Below are 19,857 nucleotides of genomic sequence, written 5' to 3'. Positions count from 1 at the left end.
TAAAAATGATGTGAGTATTGCTCCCCACTTCCAAAATCACCAATCTTAGTTCCTTCATATTTTCTAGCTTTGTCTTATGATGCTCTCCTATGCTTCTAACATAAATAACATTTAATTATATCCTGGATCCCCTGGCATAGGGCCCTCCCTCACATTCATGCTTCTAAATTGTCCCTTCTTCTGCTATTGTATCCACCTGTCAATAGTTCAAAATGCAACTCCTGCCCATTCCTCTCTGTCTGAAGTTCAACCAATGCTCCCACCTTTCCCTTTAATCAGTTTTTCCACTTCTCATGTAATATGAGCCAGAGTGCGATGGTGAGCTGGCAACCCAATAATCAATAATAGAAGTTTCCCCCTGACATCACCTGCTTGTGTGATGATGAGATAAAGTGTATAAAAAATGAAAAATACTTTGTTGGTTTCTTTTGTGCCGACTGCTTGCTATTCCTGGCAGGTCTGCCTGAGCATAAGCACCATCTTTGCTCTCTGCTCAGGCTTCAAGTTCAAAAGAGCACGTTGGGATCCCGATAATGTAATTGGTATGTGATTTTTATTTTTAGGGGGGATCCAGGATGGCTCGGGGAATTCTTCCTGATAACCACAATTTAATTTTGAAATTATTCCGATCTGGATAGGAATGGTTTGCGAAGGTAAATTGGGAAACTAAACTTAAAGATATGTGGGTGGATCCTCCATTGCCAGACGCTGGTATTGGGATTCCTGATTGGGTGAAGAATGGTGGGTCGCCCCAAAAAATGGGATCGGCGCAGGGCGCCAGACCAATTGTAATGGCTTTGCTGCCCCGCCACTGGCTGTAGCGCACTTTTTGCCCCGGAGCGGCATCTTCCAGTGAGGAGATGCAAATTCATGTTTAGCATGAATAAGCATGCAATTAATGGGCTGGAAGCCCGTTACCTGCACGATGTAGGCCGGAATTCTCCAGCCATTCACACCGGCAGAATTCTCCGGAATCCCTGCCCTAACTTAACTCTGGGTTCAGGTACACAACCATCCTGCCTAATTAAATGCCCTTCTTACTTCCAAACCTCCCTCCATGCTAGTTGATAACCCCCAATTCACAATTATAATCTTGTGTAGCAATGTCTTGAGTCTAATTTATGGGGGTTATCAACTAGCATGGAGGGAGGTTTGTCAATGAACACGACGCAGAGAGTAGAAATAAATTGCTCATTTTCAGCTGAGATGGTTGTAGCAAGGATCAATGTTTGGGCCTCAACTATTCACAATCAATATCAATGTCTTGAGGGACAGAGTGCAATGAATTCAGATTTGTTGATGATACAAAACTAAGTGGGTATGCAAGCAGTGTGGAGGATGCAAAGATGCTGTAACGAGAGGCGGAGTGGAATCGTCTGTTCTCTCGGATGACGAGCTTGGAAGTAGGAAGGGCATTTAATTAGGCAGGATGGTCGTGTACCTGAACCCAGAGTTAAGTTATGGGCAGAAAAGCTTATGGTCAACCTTTCAACCCTGCCACCAACTGAGATTCTAAAGTGACCAAATAATGACCATCCTGGCCCTGCTGGTATTAATCCAGTCCTGTCACTATGCAGTGTGGATGCAGGCTACAACTCTGTGGGCAGATTGTCACCTCTTGGGGTCATGAGGGGGCGGAGGGGGGGGGGGGGGGGGGGGGGGGGGGGTGTAATATGAGCTAGAGTGCAGCAATGAGCAGCGATCGTATTACTAGCGATCACACTAAGAGTGGCAAAAAACTGGAAGGGGATCCAAAGAGGAGCCAGAGAGCACAGAGTCTTGCTCTATGCGGATGATCTGCTCCTCTACGTCACAGACCCACTAAGCAGCATGGAGGGCCAGCTTGGCACAGCTTGAAGGCATTTTGTGAGTAAGTTGCACTTGGTAGCACTGCCAGCAATACCTTCACTCACTTTGCTGATGATGGAGAATAGCCTGATGGGCAGCAACTGGCTGAATTGGATTTGTCTTGCTTTTGGTGGACAAGACGGCCTGGGTAATTCTTCACATTGTCAGGCAGATACCATTATTGTAGCTGTACTGGAACAGCTTTGCCTGGGCCAAGGCTAGTCTGGGGTACAAGTCTTCAGTATTACATCCAGGAAATTGTCATGGGCCCTAGCCTTTGCTGTGTCCAGTGCCTTCAGCCATTTCTTGATATCATATGGGCTGAAATGAATTGACTAAAGACTGATATCTCTGATGCAGGAGGGGGCCAAGCTGGATCACCAACTCAGCATTTCTGATCTTATCAAAACGTGTATCATTCTTTAAGGGTTTGACAGGGTTAATGTTGAGAAACCTTTTTCACCTGGCTGGAGAGTCCAGGACTGGACGTCACATGTAGTCTAGGGATAATGTGCACACTATTTAGGGCTGAGATCAGGAGCCACATTTTCCCTCAATGTTGATTCCTCACTGGTCTAGAGTTCTCTGTACTCCGAGGTCTGTGAATGTGCAAATGGTTTGTATATTTAGGATTAAGAGCAACAGATTTTGGGGCTTTAAGGGAATCAAATGATGTGGGAAAAGGGCAGGAAAGTCATGATGAGGTAGAAAATTAGTCATTTTCTGATTGAATGGTGAAGCAGACTCGAGGAGAAATATGACCTATTCCTGCGCCTATTTCTAATGTTCCTGCTTTCTTAAAAGAATGGATATGTTCATCACTCCTTTTTACCTTCATCCTACCCACCCGCAACCACCCTAGTTTGGCTTCTGATTGGCAAAGAGAATTAACATCCATCTGTCTAAAATGAAAGCCCTGGCCAGATAACATTCCCCTTTTCAGATTGTTTTACTTAAAATTTAGCTGGTTGTTTGGCTGATAGAATTTATTGGAAATTGTTTTCGCCTTTCTGACTGGCTTTAAAATCTCATGTCCTCTTTACTTCGGTACATTGCTTCTGAAGATAAAATTGTGCTTATGGTACTTCTTAACAAAGATTTAAAGAAGTCAGATTTTGGAATGTAGTACAAGCTCATAAAACAGAAAACTTACTTTCCACAGTAAGGTATGCACCACAGCACCCAGCTCCTGCAGACATTGTATACACTCCTTTGTCCACAGGATGTGCATCCTTTATAATTAGCTTGTGAGTCAAACCGTCAACTGAGACCCGCATTTTATATTTATCGCTGTTTTCCAGGGTTAACTTTTTGTATGACCACTCTGCTGGGAGGGGTAATGAAATAGTGCACTCAAAGATGGCATCACTGTTCTCCTTGCATTTTACATCTTTCATTCGCTGTTTGAACTCAACAGGGATAACTGTAATTAAAAATAAAGAAGCAGCACAATTAATAACTAGAACAAAGATGTCCAATAAGAATACAATGGATGTGTAATAGGACATTTTTATAAGGCCACGAAGAAATCCACAGCGAGTAGTTCAAGTAAACTTAGTTTATTTACAGTAACTATTATATACATCACATGGTAGATCCCAACTGGGTCTGCCTTACCGGTGCCTAACTGGCCAGCTTTATATGTCATACAACTAGACATTGTTTAGAGGTTCCCCGTCCCCTTAACGGGGGAGCTCGTATTCTGAAGGTTCATGGGCAAGTTAACTATTCCCACCCCGTAAGATACTTGTGGGTTACAACATAAATTCTGGCACTTACGATTGATATCCACTTCTGTTACAAAAATCTCTACATCTTCAACATTTACTTTGTACATTCCAACATCGTCAAGCTGGAGATTTTTAATGCAGAAGGTGTATTTTTTGCCTGCACGTTTGAGTTGATGCTTTTGGTCCTCGTCCATCGAAAGCTTGATCAGTTTTCCGTCCTTTAATGAACATTACAAACAGCTTATTGCTGAATCAATGTGTGGTAAACAAAAACGAGATTATTTACTTTTTAGGCTCTAAATTTGCTATGAGTACTTTGATCGCAAACGAGTTGTGCTACTTATTCTAATCATACAAAAGTGCAATCATTGTCCAACTGTCCAGCCCATTACAATTCTAACTCTGTGACCATTTTGTGAAAGTCAGAAAAGAAGAGAAAGTGACAGGCACCTAATGCAGCAGAGCTAAACAAGCAAAACCTTGTCTGGTACACTATAACACACGTAAGTAGACACAGTCACTACTCTTGGTAATTGAAAAGGGACGGAAGGTTTGAAGGTAAGGAAGATCACTTGAGATGAAAGCACCAGCTATATCACTATTGTCACAAAAGAAATGTTCGAATCAACTTATTGAAGCAACTGTATTGCATAACAGATAATATCTAACCAATTAACTGCCAGACCTAAAATTGTCATTTTTGTAAGTAATGGGCAAACACTGATTGAATGTTCTGGTCTATCTCTGAAGCATTTTATATTACTGCTGCAAATTCATTAAGGCAAAACTAACAATCACCTTGTACACATAAATATTTAGCAGTGGACTTTTGAGTTCCATATCAAATCCAAAGCTAGCTGATCCATCTGGCTTCATGGCAACATGTTTCAGGTTACTGATTTCTTTCACATACTAGAAGTAGGATAGAAGAGATAAGAAAAAAATATGTCAGAGGGTACACTGATCACCATCTATCTGCTAAAGTTATTAAATGAATGTCTTACCATTTGTTTCAACATATGGAAAATACTTTGATTGTCAATACTTGCACATGCTTCTGAATGGCCCAAATACAGGCAATTGAATAATTTACACTTTCTGTTTAGTCTAATGATTTTTTTTCTCTTTCGGAGTAAACAAAAATAAAGTCCTTGGTAAGTCCTAATAGAGCAGAACATTGTGAATACGAGTCAGAGAAAATCATGATCAAATTGTACAGTGCTCTGGTCAGACCCCACCTTATATATTCTGTTTAGTTCTGATCGCTCAGAATAAGGGGGGCATCTAAGGCCCAAGGTAGTGTAGAGAAGAGGCGCCAGGTTGACCACCAACCTTATTGAGTGGCTGATGCAAAATGATGAATTTGGGCACTTCAGCTATGTAAAGAGATGTTTGATGGATAATCTTGTAGGACAATGCAAATTGAACCCTCTCTGCTCTCTCGTTCTCATATTCTTGAACAATGACCCTCTTGAGGTCCAGTGATATTTTAGGAAAATTTCAACCCGATCGAAGAGATCTCTAACTTTTAAAAATAAATTTAAGTGAAAGGCTGAAAGAATCACATGACTAGATTTCATGTTTTAAGATTTTTACTATGCGCCAAACCTTTCTGGCTCTACAGTGTTGAATTTGTGGGTTGCCCCAAAGATGAGCTGGGGTATCTCTCTTGGAAGATCCCAGCTAAGTGTTTACCTGGCAGTTTTCTAAAAGGGCTAATTTTCACTAGACAAATTGTGCAGGGCTAGAAACATCTCACAAAGTGATTTAAATCGCTAACTTCAGATGGTTCTGCCAATTTTACACTCATAGTTAGTCTGAAAGAGTTAGAAGGAAAAAACAAACACTTCTAACTTTAGCATAACTATTTTAAACACCCAGACCGAGCTCACAAGGGACATCCCCACACCATCCCTGACCATCGCCCAATCCAAGCTGAACCCGAGCAAGACCCGATGCCAGAAACCTCCCCCACCACTGGACCTATCCATCCAGTCTGGGCCAACAACCCGGTCCTGCCCAACACCCCCGTCCGACTAACCGCCACCACCCCTCCACCCTTGGCCAACCCAATAGTCGACAACCACCCTGCCCTCCCGACCAGACATCCCTGACCTGACACTCCAGTTCAAGGCCCATCCCTTTCCTATGTCCAGTCCAATAACTGCACCCTCCTGTCAGCCTGATTCCCACCCCCACCAACATGACCTACCTTCCACTCCGCCACCCCTTTTAACTCTGCCCCCTGGTCCAATTCTACAACCTTGATCTGACTCTGGCCCCCCCAGCCCCCAGTCCTATGTGTGAACCCCCGTTTTTTCCTTTACCAGCTGCTGCTGTAAAAAGCGGCCATGTCCACCCTTGCTGTACTCCATTTGCATGTCGCTGGTGCAGGAATGCTTCGCTGCTCTTGTCTCACCCAGCCTGAATGAGGAAGTCTGGGTGAGACAGACTTTGCAATCACAGTGAAGGTAAGTCCCTCCGGAGTGGCAATTCACCCATCATTGCCACTTTAAGGATATTATGAGTGTATAACACACAAGCTAAAAGCAACATTGACGATACACTATTTCAGTAGAAAACTTCCACCTGTAGAAAACTACAGAAAAGACACACCATTAAAATTTTTAAATGACTTAAAATCTTCCCCAGTTATACTTTACTTTGTTCCTTAAGTAGATACCATGTTTCCTCAGAACAAGTTCAAAGTGATTCTTATTTCCTTTTCCTTTTCCAGCCAGATGACATCTAACCCCATAAAAGTCTGTTGGGTTACCTTGGAGATCGCTCCCTCTAGCCAAAGCTAGGCAAATCTTTCAGCTTTGTTTAAATTTCACAACCTTAGTTTATTCAATTGGAGTGTGAACTTCCTTTTCCATGATGAACAATAGAGACTTGCTGCCTCTATCTCTCTGCTCTCACATTTCCACATTCTTGAGATCCAGTGATATTTTAGGAAAATTTGCAACCTGATCCAACAATGGCTCAACCCTTCCCTTCTCAAACCTCATTAGTATGGCAATGTTGATCACATAGGCCTTGTATCCATGTAGAAATGCTGATTGGGGGAGCGGCGGGGGGCGGCATGGTGGAACGTGTTCTAACCCGGCCTTGGGTCACTCTCCGTGTGGAGTTTGCACATTCTCCCCGTGTCTGCGTGGGTCTCACACTCACAACCCAACGATGTGTAGGTAGGTGGATTGGCCATGCTAAGTTGCCCCTTAATTGGAAAAAAAGAATTGGATACTCTAAATTTTTTTTTTAATTCTTAAAAAAGAAATGCTGATTAGACAGCCACTAGATTGCTCAACACCATTCTATCTTGGAATTAAATAGACAGGTTAAAATGAAAGAATTAAAAAACACCCTAACATCTCCCTTGGCCTTGGAGATTAACCGTCTATCTACCATCAGCATAGCGTCTTAGATTATTGTTTACAGGTCTGAATATTTTGGGTGCGATTCAACAGAAAAGTTTCTAAGTTCATTTATGGTGGATTTTTCAGGGAGTTTCCCGTTGGCTTTGGTGGTGAATTCCCAACCACTATCCATTGACTCTGTCCATGGTTCCAAACAAGCGTGTTTAGTTGCGTGTTTCCAGTCGCTCTCAATGCTGAGAAACACTCACGTTGAATAAAGGGCGAGAATGGAGAACGCGCGGCCAAGGCCTGTTTTGTACAGTGGGATGTTCTGCTCGCTGAAACTCCCCATAGTAGTGAGAGATTCGGCATCCTAATCACTGAGACCCCTGAACAACCCCCACCTCCCCGCAACCCCACAGCCCGAACCGCACAATGGGAGGGTCCTCGGCCTCCTCCCCTCCCCCCAACACACACACTAGACAACCGATTGCGCACAACAAAATCATCACACCATATCATATAGTTTACAGTGCAGAAGGAGGCCATTCGGCCCATCGAGACTGCACCAGCCCTTGGAAAGAGTACCCTACCTATGCCAACACCACCACCTATCCCATTAACCTCATAACCCAAACTTTTGGATCCTAAGGGAAATTTAGCATGGCCAATCCATCTAACCTGCACATCTTTGGACTGTGGGAGGAAATCAGAGCACCTGGAGGAAACCTACATAGACAAGGGGAGAACGTGCAGACTCCACACAGACAGTGACCTAAACCGTGAATCGAACCTGGGACCCTGGACCCTGGAGCTGTGAAGCAACTGTGCTAACCTATGTGCTACCGTGCTTGGTATTGCCAACCTGCTGCTCTGGCAGTGAACATGCTAGCTGGCAGTGCCACCTTGGCAATGCCAGGCTGGCACCCAGGTAACACTGCCAAGGTGCCAGGCTGGCACGGCCAGGGTGCCAAGGTGGCAGCAGCAGTGCCAGGGCACCGCCCTGTCCCAAGGGCATCCAGCTGGGGGTATCCAATTCCCTGGGAGACCCCCATAAGTGCCGTTCCATCTGGTCCTCGTTTGTGGGGACCAGTGCTAAGCAGTGTTCGCCCGAGCTCTCTGAGGTGAAGGGTTTGAATCACAAAGCCTCAGGTACCTCGAGAATCAGCACATACTGCCTCACTCTAACATGAACATTTTCCAAAAAGCGATCCCACCCATTGTGGGTGGGATTCACATCGCAACATCTTGCGAGATTATGTTGAATCTCGCGATGCATGGTGAGCCAAGTAGATCCCTTGAGCGGGGTCTCCTGGCTTTCAATGGCCATGTTACACTGCGATAAACTGCTTTTCCGGCACAGTGTTGCATTGGATCACGCCCTTAGTCACTTCTTTGGGCTCTGGGAATTTCTCACCAGTTCAGCCCACACTTGGAATTTATTTGAGCACTGGGGAGCTGAACTCAGAGATCGGACTTGCCATTTTGAAAGGGTGCCCGGATCTCTATTTGAGCTTGTGGGTCCCCCAAACCCCCTACCCATGGGAAATGTCATCCCCCACACACATGGGCATGAGCCCACATGCCCCAAGTGAGGACACCCGCTATGGGGACCCTGGCGTCCCTCTTCTTCACGCCAACCCATGTCCCCTTACAGGCCCCCGCTTTCAGGCCCCCCACCATTCAGCCCCCAACATCCCAAAGGGCCTTACTTACCTGCCATGCACCCCCCCTCCCCCACGTGCCTCCCTCCATCCCCCCTTTTATGGGCATGACCCCCCTCAGCCCCTAAGCCTTGACATTGTCACCAGGCACCCTTGTACTGCCAGCCTAGTACTCGGGCAGTGCTCTTGCCAGATGGGCAGTGTCAGCTGGACATCTTGGCAGTGCCAGGCTGGCAGTGCCAAGGTGCCAGCTGGGCAGTGCCAAGGTGTCTTCATTCCTGGGGGAGGACCAGGGAGCCAATCTGCACTGACCCTGACCACCCAGGGGTCTCCGATGGCCAGGGAGACCCACCGGGTGTCGTTCTGCCTGGGCTACGTTTGTGTGGACCACTGCTGAACGGTGCCCGGCTGTGGCCTCACTGGGGAGACCAGTAGGTCTCTCGTGGCCGCTCGATATTGGGTACGTTTGCCTATGCCGCTTTTCAATCGACATTGGCACATGTCGTTTCGTCCCACCTGTCATGATATTCAGATGAACATCACAGCACACACATAATGATGGACAGATCAACGGACCAATCAACACACAAAACACGACAGCCGATCACGGACAAGAGCATACACAGTACAAAGCAGGGAACACGACACGTCCTGGGCACTCGAGCAGGGGAGAGCTCAGGGCACAGACCTCATTGCCAGCCACTCAGAGGTTAACCAGGTGCTGAATACCAGAGTTTACTATGTTTATAGTTCATTGAAATAAAACTGCGTTGTACCATTCGCAACCGTGTTGGTTCGTCTGTGTATCAGAGTTCCCAACACTTCACCACCCTTTTGGAGTACTTCAGATTCCAACACCTCATGCAACTTGGGTGGATGCCCCGAGGCGTGAAGGCTGCCAGGAAGCCCACAAGAGGCCTCTCCCAGGATTCACTGGCTGCACCTCGCTCGACGGAGTGCGCAACGCGGCCGGTGGACAGCGCCTTTTGTATCTTTTTCCCACTAAAATAACCCTTTAACCATTATCCATCAAGCTATCAGATTTATTGTCAGCAGAATTTAGAATGGATCACATGGCTACCGTCATTCCTCCATAGTGAGGTAATGAGTAAGGTTTCAAAGTTGCAGGAGTGTACCGGCAGGCAGGAAGGTGGTTTAAAGTGTGTCTTCTTCAATGCCAGGAGCATCCGGAATAAGGTGGGTGAACTTGCGGCATGGGTTGGTACCTGGGACTTCGATGTTGTGGCCATTTCGGAGACATGGATAGAGCAGGGAAAGGAATGATTGTTGCAGGTGCCAGGATTTAGATATTTCAGTAAGCTCAGGGAAGGTGGTAAAAGAGGGGGAGGGGTGGCATTGTTAGTCAAGGACAGTATTACGGTGGCAGAAAGGACGTTTGATGAGGACTCATCTACTGAGGTAGTATGGGCTGAGGTTAGAAACAGGAAAGGAGAGGTCACCCTGTTAGGGGTTTTCTATAGGCCTCCGAAAAGTTCCAGAGATGTAGAGGAGAGGATTGCTGATTCTGGATAGGAGAGAAAGCAATAGGGTAGTTGTTATGGGGGACTTTAACTTTCCAAATATTGACTGGAAACACTATAGTTCAAGTATATTAGATGGGTCCGTTTTTGTCCAATGTGTGCAGGAGGGTTTCCTGACACAGTATGTAGATAGGCCAACGAGAGGCAAAGCCATATTGGATTTGATACTGGGTAATGAACCAGGACAGGTGTTAGATTTGGAGGTAGGTGAGCACTTTGGTGATAGTGACCACAATTCAATTACGTTTACTTTAGTGATGGAAAGGGATAGGTATATACCGTAGGGCAAGAGTTATATCTGGGGGAAAGGCAATTATGATGCGATGAGGCAAGACTTAGGATACATCGGATGGAGAGGAAAACTGCAGGGGATGGGCACAATGGAAATGTGGAGCTTGTTCAAGGAACAGCTACTGCGTGTCCTTGGTAAGTATGTACCTGTCAGGCAGGGAGGAAGTGGTCGAGTGAGGGAACCGTGGTTTACTAAAGCAGTCGAAACACTTGTCAAGAGGAAGAAGGAGACTTATGTAAAGATGAGATATGAAGGTTCAGTTAGGGCACTCGAGAGTTACAAGTTAGCTAGGAAGGACCTAAAGAGAGAGCTAAGAAGAGCCAGGAGGGGACATGAGAAGTCTTTGGCAGATAGGATCAAGGATAACCCTAAAGCTTTCTATAGATATGTCAGGAATAAAAGAATGACTAGGGTAAGAGTAGGGCCAGTCTAGGACAGTAGTGGGAAGTTGTGCTTGGAGTCCGATGAGATAGGAGAGGTGCTAAATGAATATTTTTCGTCAGTATTCACACAGGAAAAAGACAATGTTGTCGAGGAGAATTCTGAGATTCAGGCTACTAGACTAGAAGGGCTTGAGGTTCATAAGGAGGAGGTGTTAGCAATTCTGGAAAGTGTGAAAATAGATAAGTCCCCTGGGCCGGATGGGATTTATCCTAGGATTCTCTGGGAAGATCGGGAGGAGATTGCTGAGCCTTTGGCCTTGATCTTTAAGTCATCTTTGTCTACAGGAATAGTGCCAGAAGACTGGAGGATAGAAAATGTTGTCCCCTTGTTCAAGAAGGGGAGTAGAGATAACCCCGGTAACTATAGACCAGTGAGCCTTACCTCTGTTGTGGGAAAAATCTTGGAAAGGTTTATAAGAGATAGGATGTATAATCATCTGGAAAGGAATAATTTGATTAGACATAGTCAACACGGGTTTGTGAAGGGTAGGTCGTGCTTCACAAACCTTATAGAGTTCTTTGAGAAGGTGACCAAACAGGTGGATGAGGGTAAAGCAGTTGATGTGGTGTATATGGATTTCAGCAAAGCGTTTATAAGGTTCCCCATGGTAGGCTACTGCAGAAAATACAGAGGCATGGGATTCAGGGTGATTTAGCAGTTTGGATCAGAAATTGGCTAGCTGGAAGAAGACAAAGGGTGGTGGTTCATGGGAAATGTTCAGACTGGAGTCCAGTTACTAGTGGTGTACCACAAGGATCTGTTTTGGGGCCACTGCTGTTTGTCATTTTTATAAATGACCTGGAGGAGGGCGTAGAAGGATGGGTGAGTAAATTTGCAGATGACACTAAAGTCGGTGGAGTTGTGGATAGTGCGGAAGGATGTTACAAGTTACAGAGGGACATAGATAAGCTGCAGCACTGGGCTGAGAGGTGGCAAATGGAGTTTAATGCAGAAAAGTGTGAGGTGATTCATTTTGGAAGGAATAACAGGAAGACTGAGTACTGAGCTAAAGGTAAGATTCTTGGCAGTGTGGATGAGCAGAGATTTTTCAGTGTCCATGTACATAGATCCCTGAAAGTTGCCACCCAGGTTGAGAGGGTTGTTAAGAAAGCGTACGGTGTGTTAGCCTTTATTGGTAGAGGGATTGAGTTTCGGAGCCATGAGGTCATGTTGCAGCTCTACAACACTCTGGTGCGGCCGCATTTGGAGTATTGCGTGCAATTCTGGTCGCCGCATTATAGGAAGGATGTGGAAGCATTGGAAAGGGTGCAGAGGAGATTTACCAGAATGTTGCCTGGTATGGAGAGACGATCTTATGAGGAAAGGCTGAGGGACTTGAGGCTGTTTTCGTTAGAGAGAAGAAGGTTAAGAGGTGACTTAATTGAGGCATACAAGATGATCAGAGGATTGGATAGGGTGGACAGCGAGAGCCTTTTTCCTCGGATGGTGATGTCTAGCACGAGGGGACATACTTTTAAATTGAAGGGAGATCGATATAAGATAGATGTCAGAGGTAGGTTCTTTACTCAGAGAGTAGTAAGGGCGTGGAATGCCCTGCCTGCAGCCTGCAACAGTAGTGGACTCGCCAACACTAAGGACATTCAAATGGTCATTGGATAGACATATGGACAATAAGGGAATAGTGTAGATGGGGCTTTAGAGTGGTTTCACAGGTCGGTGCAACATCGAGGGCCGAAGGGCCTGTACTGCGCTGTAATGTTCTAATGTTCTAATGTTCTAATTTTACCCTAAATTTGTGGGATTTTGCGGTCCCGCTGCAGTACATGGAGATTTAACCGAGTGCTAAATTCTCCCTCCTCACTCGCAGCGGTATGGAGGCGGACTAACAATGGAGAATCCCGCCCTTAGTGTCAACACACAACATCATAAAACTCATGTTTGTTACATTATTGTGGCATATTTGTTTTACTCCAAGGTAGTATCAGGGAATGATCTAAATTGAACTAATTTGTAGAATTGGCCACCAGCTGTAACAACTGTACGTTACCATTGCTTGCTTTTCCTCTCTTTCCTTTTTCATCTGCGTCAGTTTTGTCAACATGCCTCGGAAATCAGTGAGGCCATGCTCCATGCAAATCTTTTCATAGTCTTTCTTGTCAGCATGCATTAGAATATCCCAGACATTTTCACTTCGATACTTTTCTTCTTTCTTTCCGGGTGAAGGAACACTGCATGATTTGTCATGAGGGAATGGATTTAATAAATTCATTTTAATTTTCTCTATAAAAATGTGAGGCACACAACATACAAATATTTAATGCATTTACCAAATCAGCAAACAATAGTTTGAGTTCTCTGTCCATGTTTTTCAGTTCATAAAGGTCTAGGCCTTGATTGTCCTTTGAATAATTGTCAATATTTTGATCGATTTTGAGAAGAAAAAAGGATCTGACCCACAAAAGAAAGCGATCTAGAAGTCCTTACCTCGGGAGAATGTACCTCCCCTTAGAGGTTATTGAGGAGTTCAGCTGACATCAGGGTTAAGGTCTCCAGCATAGGTTAACAAGGACCATTATCTATATCAGTGCAAGTGGTCACTACATCAATCTTTTTGCAGCCTTGTGTGATTTTGGTCACATTTGTTAGCCTGCAGTTAGCCATCGTGGAAAGAAGCTTACAAGTGTTCGATTCAAATGGGCCTTTGAGGTGATTACCTTCGCAATGGAACCCGAAAGTCAACGAGAACGAGCAACCTATTTCTCAGTTCTCCTGGGGTTCCTGGGCTTGTTGAGAGAGGAGGAGAAACAACAGAACAAATTATCCAGGCCACACTGCAGCAGGGGTGCTCCATGTTCATTCATCAGTTCTTGTACCTCTGTCTAGCTGCAGACAGAGGTAGACAATCTGCATTTTTGTACAGAAATAGTGCTGCTATTCCCATAGGAAGCTGGGAAGGCAAAGCCACTGCCAGAAATAATAATACATGGCAATACCTGAATTCATGCATTCACTGGCACTGCATACAATATGTCGTGCCAACAAAATGTACTCAGCCATACTCGCCAAAATTATAGCAACTACACCTGCAGGCACTCCTCCATCTCCCTGGTTGAGTGTTTGGGTCAACAAAGAGTCAGAAACGGAGTTGTGCAATCTATTGCTAGGAACCATGAAGCATAAAGCTGGCTTAATCAGTGACAGGAACTGTCAACTGAACCCTGATGCCTGTCTTACCTCCTTCGAGGCATCTTGCAATATTGATCTATTGTGCCACAGAACGAGCAAATGGCTCTCCACTCACTTCTTTCATTACAATAGTAAATCCATGGTAAGAGAGGAGGACAAAGGGCAGGTGCAAACAATCTTAGCATCAATTCACAGCCTCTATTATTTTCCAGTGCACTGTGGGATCTTTGTTCAATTTTGGCCCTGCTGTTCCTCTCAGTTGTTCAAAGTGCAAATTCTAATTGCTTGCGTCATGTAGCATGTCATTTACCAAGACCTGTCCTCATGCTCAGGTGGAGGTAAGAGATCCCATGACATTATTTTGAAGAAGCACAGGGATGTTATCCCCGGTGTGTCGGCCAATATTTATCCCTCAATCAACATCACAATTATTTAGATTACTTGCTCATTATCACATTGTTGTTTGTCAGAGATTGCTGTGTGCAAATTAGCTGCCATGTTTCCCACAGTGCAACAGAGACTACACTTCAAAAATATTCCATGGCTTTGTAAAGTGTTTTTGGACATTCAGTGGTCAGGAAAAGTTCTAATATAAATACAAGGCTGTCCTTTTTCATTTTAACCATAAGTGTCTCAGAATCGAATATTTTTTCAACTGACTACTTAATGCTTAAAATGCATACCACCTTTTCAACATCTTCCGAAAATCCACAGGATCTGTACTTTTCGCTGCAGAGAATAGAACACAATGGTCACAATGCGTTTAATAGTGGGTCTTTGAATTATTCATAGAATTTACAGTGCAGAAGGAGACCATTCGGCCCATCGAGTCTGCACCGGCTGTTTGAAAGAGCACCCTACTTAAGCCCACGCCTCCATCCTATCCCCATAACCCAGTAACCTCATCTCACCTTTTTGGACACTAAGGGCAATTTATCATGGCCAATCCACCTAACCTGCACATCTTTGGACTGTGGGAGGAAACCGGAGCACCCGGAGGAAATCCACGCAGACACAGGGAGAATGTGCAGATTCCGCATAGACAGTGACCCAAGCTGGGAATCGAACTTGGGACCCTAGAGCTGTGAAGCAACTGTGCTAACCACTGTGCTACCATGCCGCCCCCATATTAGGTATGTCATGTATCTAAAACAAAGGTGTTGTAGTGCAATGGGTAGCGTCCCTGCCTCTGAGCCAGAAGCTCCTGGTTTGAGTTCCACCCATGAGCTGATAACCAAGGAAGGTGCGTTCATAACGCAGCCAACACGTCGAGTGTGTCAACCTGTCAATACTTCCAACACACAAATGGTGGGTGCTAAGAGAGGCGAGACACATGGCCAGCAATGCTTGATGTAGAGTGGAGTCCCTTCAAGTTATAAAAGCCCGGCGATAGACTAATGACCTGTCCCCGGAATTACTAGCTATGGAAACAGACAAAAATCTGCCTTAGTGCACCATTAGGAGCGGGAAGAGAATTTGAATGGAATATATATCTGTATGTCCATATACACAAGGCTAATTTTTCCAGCTTCCAGCTTTGTTTAATCTAAATTTGCTACCTCAGCATTGCTTTCTTTGCCTCGTAGGAAAATATAGTTCTGCCGCCAGATTATCCTATCACTGTATACAGTAATATTCCAAAACCAGCCACTTGTCTCCCCATCAAAGCCAAAATGTTCTATTGAAGGACACACACCAAAATTGCTTCATCTGTTAAGTGTAGTTGAGAATTTTTCCTTTATAATTAAATATGCGTGCTCACCTTCTACTTCTCCAGGTTTTTTAAATTTCTTCTTGTATGCATCTAATTCCGAAAATATCAGTGGCAAACAAAAAGAGAAACACATTAGTTGAAATTCAGAAATTTTAAGGCAAAGGAAATAAAAGTAGTTTTGTACTCTGCACTCATGAACAATATAAGATTAATGCTGTCGATGGATAAAGCAGGGGTTTTCTGTATGTGGGAATATACAAAGATATATTACTGGGAGGTTTCTTTCCTTTGCTGGGCTAAACTGGTAACAGTTATTGAAATAATTCATTTGAAATAATAACCTACTTTCCAATTTACCCAAGTCATCAGACAAAGAGAGCATTTGCTTTTGTGAAAATGTTATTTTGGCGGCAAGCAGCAATCCAGTCTTATACTCATTCTGCCTTTTCTACGAATCTTGCTGACGACAGGGATTTATTTTCCAAACAGAGAATCAGCCATGACCAGCAGTATAAGGTAACTTCATTGGTGAGCTTCACAAATTTCTATGTGTAAAAACATCACGGTCCCAGATTCGAGTATTTAGGCCCAAGTGAATAAATCAAGGTACTATTTTAACTATCACTAGTGCCAGCAATAGTCACAACACCTAACACTTCAATTTATGTACATTTCATTGCTTCAAATAATGTAAGGGCCTTATTATGGTTTCTACAGTTCAAAGTAAGAGTTTTGCATCAGGGGTGTGTTTTTTTAATCAGAGTTAGCAATCACATCGTGATGCCCATATTGATTTTTAATTGTATTTACCCTAAGCTTTAAATGATGTATGTTCAAGATATGAGAAGGACTGAATGTCTTTACTAGTGAAATGTAACAAAAGTACAAATGTGCTACGTTTCATCCCTCAGCTGGTATATTGACTAAAATCAGATGGAAATTTCAAACAGTTGCTGGAACATTTTGGGCAGAATTCTCCCCTACGCGGCGGGGCGGGGGGTCCCGGCGCCGAGTAGTGCCGTGAACCACTCTGGCATCGGGCTGCCCCAAAGGTGCGGAATCATCCGCACCTTCAGGGGCTAGGCTGGCCCCGGAGTGGTTTGCGCCTCGCCGGCCGGCGGGGAAGGGGCTTGGCGCCGCGCCAATCTCGGCGCTGAAGGGCCCCCGTCATCCGGCGCGAGTTGGCACATGAGCAGAAGCGCCAGCATGTGCTGGCGTCATCCCAGCGCATGCGCAGGGGGGTATATCTCCGTGTTGGCCATCATGGAGGACCACAGCGGCCGACGCGGAACAATAGAGTGCCTCCACGGCACAGGCTCACCCGCGGATCGGTGGGTCCCGATCGCGGGCCAGGCCACCGTGGAGGCACCCCCCGGGGTCAAATCCCCCTGCTACCCCCCGAGGACCCAGGAGGCCGCCCGCGCCACCAGGTCCCGCCGGTAAGTACCTACTCTAATTTATGCCGGCGGGACCGGCAAAAAAAAACGGGCAGCCACTCAGCCCATCACGGGCCGGAGAATCGCCGGGGGGACCGGCGCGGCCAATTCCTGCGCCTGCAAAATCCCCGGAGCAGTAGAATTCGGCAGCTGGCGGGGGCGGGATTCACGTCGCCCCCGGCGATTCTCTGACCCAGTGAGGTCAGAATCCCGCCCTTTACATTTCAGGAATGCATTTGTGTAGGAAGCAGTATTGAAATTAACCTGCAAAACAGAACAGTTGTAGGTTCGGTTAAAAATAACCATGACAAACTTCCAACTGTGCTTATCATGAGTGATTGAATTAATTCCAAAATCGGACATATTTATCCTGTCTACTGTAAGGGCCCTTGTTGATTCCCTTTTTTCCCCTTTCTTTATTTGTGCTGTCATCCTTTTGAACCATGGATACTTAACAGACATATATCTTTAAGTCAAGCAGGGGTAGGGGGGAATTCAGAAATTCCAGAGAAAACACTGCTGTCTTTCAGACAGTGGAGCTCAGATTTTTCGGCATCAGGTGATTCGTTTTGATTGGTTGGCTGGTGGCCAATGAATTGGCCAAAAGGCCATATTCTGCCCAGTAATAGCCAGTTATTGGATCCTCTGAATGGGATGATTTGCAGAGAGCCGGGGGAAGGACAGTTGGAGCCCTAGATGCTTAGAGGAAAGAAGCTGCTCTTTCTCTCCCTCATGTTTCCTCCAGAAAAGTTGCATTGGACTGGGGTGGGTACTGGCATTGGACTGGGGTGGGTACAGTAAGAAGCCTTATACACCAGGTTAAAGTCTATCATGTTTGTTTCGAATCACTAGCTTTCAGAGCACAGCTCCTTCACTCCTTCACTCACCTGAGGAAGGAGCTGCGCTCCAAAATGTGGTGATTCGAAACAAACCTGTTGGACTTTAACCTGGTGTTGTAAGACTTCTCATTGATACTGGTTTCCTTAATCTTTTGTTTACATGCATTCTTGGGTTGTCAGCATTGCTGGCAAGGCTGACATCTATTGCCAATCCCTAGTTACAACTAGGGTTTGATGGGCGACTGAAGTGGCTTGATACGCCACTTCAGAGAGTAGGAGAAGTCAACCAAATTGGTGTGGGATTGGAGCCAAATGTAGACTAGATCCAGTAAGGACAATGCGTTTCTCGCCTGAAGGACATCAATACACAAGTTAGGTTCACCAGTTGGGTTATATTTCCCATTGTATATCATCGTCCCCTCATTTAATAACTTCTTTTTATTCATTCATTCATGGGATGTGGGTGGCTCTGGCTGGACCAGCATTTGTTGTCCATCCCTATATATCCTTGAATGAATGGCTTGTTAGGTCATTTCTGAGAACTCTTATGGTAGGTGGAATCCAATCATATTTTTTCAAAGTGTCAGGCTCAGAATGAAAATCGGTGTGAAGCTCTGCACAGACCAGTTTTCTCTGCTGAGATTGAGTCTCTCTGGATAAATAAAATGAGTGGATGTATTTTATACCCTCAGTCTGGTGGGATGAGGCCTAATAGAGTGAGCAAGGCTGGGTCCAAAGCGATCAGGGCACCATCTTTAAAGGGCGCGCTGATCAGCAGTGAAGTTGAGCCCCCTGCTACCACCCCCTGCCACAAACAATCATCAGAGGCTCCCCATGTAGCAGTGATGATCATCGGGGCTCTCCCCTCCCCCATTGGACAATCATCGGTGATCCACTGTCTCACCACAGCGGATGTTTCGCTGGCATTCCTCCTTCACTTCAAGCTCCCCCATGCCTACACCTTCGACCCTCAGTGCCTGCTCTCCCCCCCCACAATCATACATTACTGGAACTCCCAAAAGGGCTTCCACAAGGGTCCAACCCAGGCAATGACCTCTGGCACTGCCCCTTGGCATAGATTGGCATTACCAGGTTGGCATCTGTGCTGGGGCAGTGCCAGGAGGCAGTATCAGGGCACAGCCCAGGCATGTCCCTCTCTCCCGAAAGGTATACTTAACTTTGCACCCCTGCAGGAATCCCCTCGACTGAATCTTGTCTTTCTAAACCTGTTGTCAGTCTCACATCATCAAGGTGTGAATATTCAGTGAGGGCAGGTTTATGTGGAGGGGAGGCCGCCTAATGACATTTCAATTTATTAAAATTCATTAAAATGAGGTGCGACACCACCAGCAAGGGGCGGGGAAAATCGAGAGATGCAATCTCTCTGGAGAGAATTGCGTTTCCCAATTCTCTCAGGATTTTCCATTCTCTCTGAAAGCGAATGCGGGCTGAAAATCATTCCTGGTATTTCTATTGATTGTCACAAAGCAGTAAATATATTGAACAGGACACAGCTTAAAGTATTGAAGATACTTGTGCGTATTTTAAGTATTTAACTGAGATGGTAACTTTCAAACATTAGGGGTATTGTACTAGATTCTTACCTTCTATAATATTGAGATTTACTTTACATTTGGCCTCTCCATATTCATTCAACACAATGCAGTTATAGGAACCAGCATCATCTGTAGTCAGTTTTTTTATCTTAAATAATAATAAACATAAATTAATACATTTATGTCTCAAAAACAAAATATATTCCATGCAGGATATTCCCTATCCAAATGGTCTTGGTGTAAACTTAGAATAGTGGTTCTCAAACCATAGATTATAACTCAGGAGA

At 45.1% G+C, this 19,857-nt stretch overlaps 1 protein-coding gene across 1 annotated transcript in view; it reads right to left on the bottom strand.

Moving 5' to 3' along the window:
• The window catches only part of LOC140393459 (immunoglobulin-like and fibronectin type III domain-containing protein 1), a 93,027-nt gene that overhangs the window by 67,028 nt on the left and 6,142 nt on the right, over positions 1 to 19,857 (bottom strand). Inside the window, exons 4-8 of the mRNA XM_072479791.1 lie at positions 19,619 to 19,718; positions 12,887 to 13,119; positions 4,377 to 4,490; positions 3,628 to 3,796; positions 3,002 to 3,271 (exon numbers count right to left, since the gene is read on the bottom strand). Coding sequence (XP_072335892.1) covers positions 3,002 to 3,271; positions 3,628 to 3,796; positions 4,377 to 4,490; positions 12,887 to 13,119; positions 19,619 to 19,718 — 886 coding nt within the window. The remainder of the gene's footprint in view (positions 1 to 3,001; positions 3,272 to 3,627; positions 3,797 to 4,376; positions 4,491 to 12,886; positions 13,120 to 19,618; positions 19,719 to 19,857) is intronic.

This window comes from Scyliorhinus torazame, chromosome 17, assembly GCF_047496885.1.
Source record: "Scyliorhinus torazame isolate Kashiwa2021f chromosome 17, sScyTor2.1, whole genome shotgun sequence".
Taxonomy (NCBI): domain Eukaryota; kingdom Metazoa; phylum Chordata; class Chondrichthyes; order Carcharhiniformes; family Scyliorhinidae; genus Scyliorhinus; species Scyliorhinus torazame.
Note: the sequence above shows the minus strand (reverse complement) of the source record. Positions and strands in the feature narration are given on the sequence as shown.